The sequence below is a fragment of the Cicer arietinum genome, chromosome 2, assembly GCF_000331145.2.
Source record: "Cicer arietinum cultivar CDC Frontier isolate Library 1 chromosome 2, Cicar.CDCFrontier_v2.0, whole genome shotgun sequence".
Taxonomy (NCBI): Eukaryota; Viridiplantae; Streptophyta; class Magnoliopsida; order Fabales; family Fabaceae; genus Cicer; species Cicer arietinum.
The window spans coordinates 51,054,469-51,056,451 of NC_021161.2; the positions used below are offsets into that span (position 1 = coordinate 51,054,469).

Below are 1,983 nucleotides of genomic sequence, written 5' to 3' on the forward strand. Positions count from 1 at the left end.
GCGAACGAATCAGTGATGAATGCGAACGAATCAGTGATGAAAAATCAGTGATGGATTCAGAATGGTTTTAGGGTTCTTGATTTTAGGGTTCAAAATGGTTTTAGGGTTCTTGAGTGAATCCTTTTGATTTTGATTTGGGAAGGATTTTGGATTTTGGGTGTTTTTTCTTTTAATTTAATTATAACAAATAAATTTTATTTGTAATAATAATTTTTAACAATTATAATAATGATTTTAAAAATATAAATTATATTTTTTTAATTAGAAATAATATAATAATAATTTTATTCCACGTATGCGTCTGCCACATCAGCTTTTTTTTGACACGTCATTAAAAAAATGCCAACTCATGATGATTTGGACTCAAATTTTGTTTGGGGGGACTAAAACTGGGGAGAAACAAAATGGGGGGACTACTTTCAATTTTCACCTATAATAGGGGGACCAAAAGTGCAATTAAGCCTTTTTATTACTTATCATGAAATTAAACCAATTCATGTTACATTGCCACATGGAAATACTGTCAAAGCTACACATTCAGGAACTGTATATATCACAAATGAATTTAAACTTTTCAATGTTTTATACATTCCTGATTTTACCTTAAACATTATTTCTGTTCAGCAATTAATTACTTCTTTGAATTGTAAATTAACTTTTGTTGACTCTCAAGTTGCTAAAGTTTGTCGTTTAAAAAAACCATTGTATGGTTTAAAACAAGCGAGTCGACAATGGTTTGCCAAATTGTCTTTTGCTTTGATATCATTTGGTTTTCAACATTCAAAACATGATCATTCCTTATTCATTTTCAAGACATTAAAATCTTTTACTATTTTGTTGGTTTACGTAGATGATATTATTATTGCAGGTAATTCTAAATTAGAGATCAATACCCTTAAAACTTTTTTAAATTCTTCTTTTCAGATAAGAGACCTTGGGGACTTAAAGTTCTTTCTTGGATTGGAGATCTCTCGTTCAAGGGAGGGTATTCACATATGTCAACGTAAATATGCTATGATACCATAATGAATATTTTCTGAATATACATCATTCTTTTATTAATTGAGAAAGAAATACAATATGAGTATTTATAATAGTCTATCAACAAAATAGTTATAACAACCTAAAAAAATAAAGGCATGATAAAACTAACTAATATAAATCTAACATATATAATTGTGATTAATATTACATAAAATGATACTAATTAAGAAATTCAAAAGGGAAAAAAATGTACCATTTATAAAATGTAACAAAGATAACTATGACTGTATTACTTAAGATCTACGTTCACGAAATTACCGACAATCTAGTCTATAAATAAAAGTATTTAAAAGAAATAAAAAAGTGTAGTAAAACACAAATGAAAATCATATTTATTTATCATTTAGAATAATATCACAGTATAATTTTAAGCACGTATGAAAATCATATTTAATAAGTGTTAAGTATTATTAATAACACAATTAAATAGAAATCTTAATTATTACAATAGAAATCATATTTAATTATTATTCATGATTTTTGAGTGTTCCTTTTCGAGACGTTCAAACAAACTTCCATCATAAACAGAATATACGATGTCTTTTTGGAGTAAACCATTGTTATCTTTGCATAGATCAAATAATATCTTCCATTCTGATTCAGCTGCAAGCCTGAGTATCAAATTAAAATAATTTATTATACAAATAAAGTGTGATATATTGATCAATAAATAATTAATCATAAATGAAATACTAAAATTTGTTGTTAATATAAAAAAACTTACCATCCTTTGAAATCCTTAGGCTCTCTATTTGACTTAAGCATCTCCTTCAATTCATCAGAAGTTAAAGCATTTGGATGTTGTTTTGCATGCTTGCTGAAAATTTCTTCAAATTTTGAAGCCACAAACCTAAAATCATGTATGATGTAATTATTATATCTTTTAAAAAGAAATAATAATAATAATAATAATAATAATAATAATAATAATAATAATAA

General features: G+C 25.6%; 1 protein-coding gene across 1 annotated transcript in view; it reads right to left on the minus strand.

Moving 5' to 3' along the window:
* Nucleotides 1-1,504: 1,504 nt before the first annotated feature.
* Nucleotides 1,505-1,983, minus strand: part of LOC101497687 (probable peroxygenase 5) — a 1,364-nt gene continuing 885 nt past the window's right edge. Inside the window, exons 4-5 of the mRNA XM_073365495.1 lie at nt 1,769-1,967; nt 1,505-1,655 (exon numbers count right to left, since the gene is read on the minus strand). Of these exons, the coding sequence (XP_073221596.1) occupies nt 1,505-1,655; nt 1,769-1,967 (350 nt within the window). The remainder of the gene's footprint in view (nt 1,656-1,768; nt 1,968-1,983) is intronic.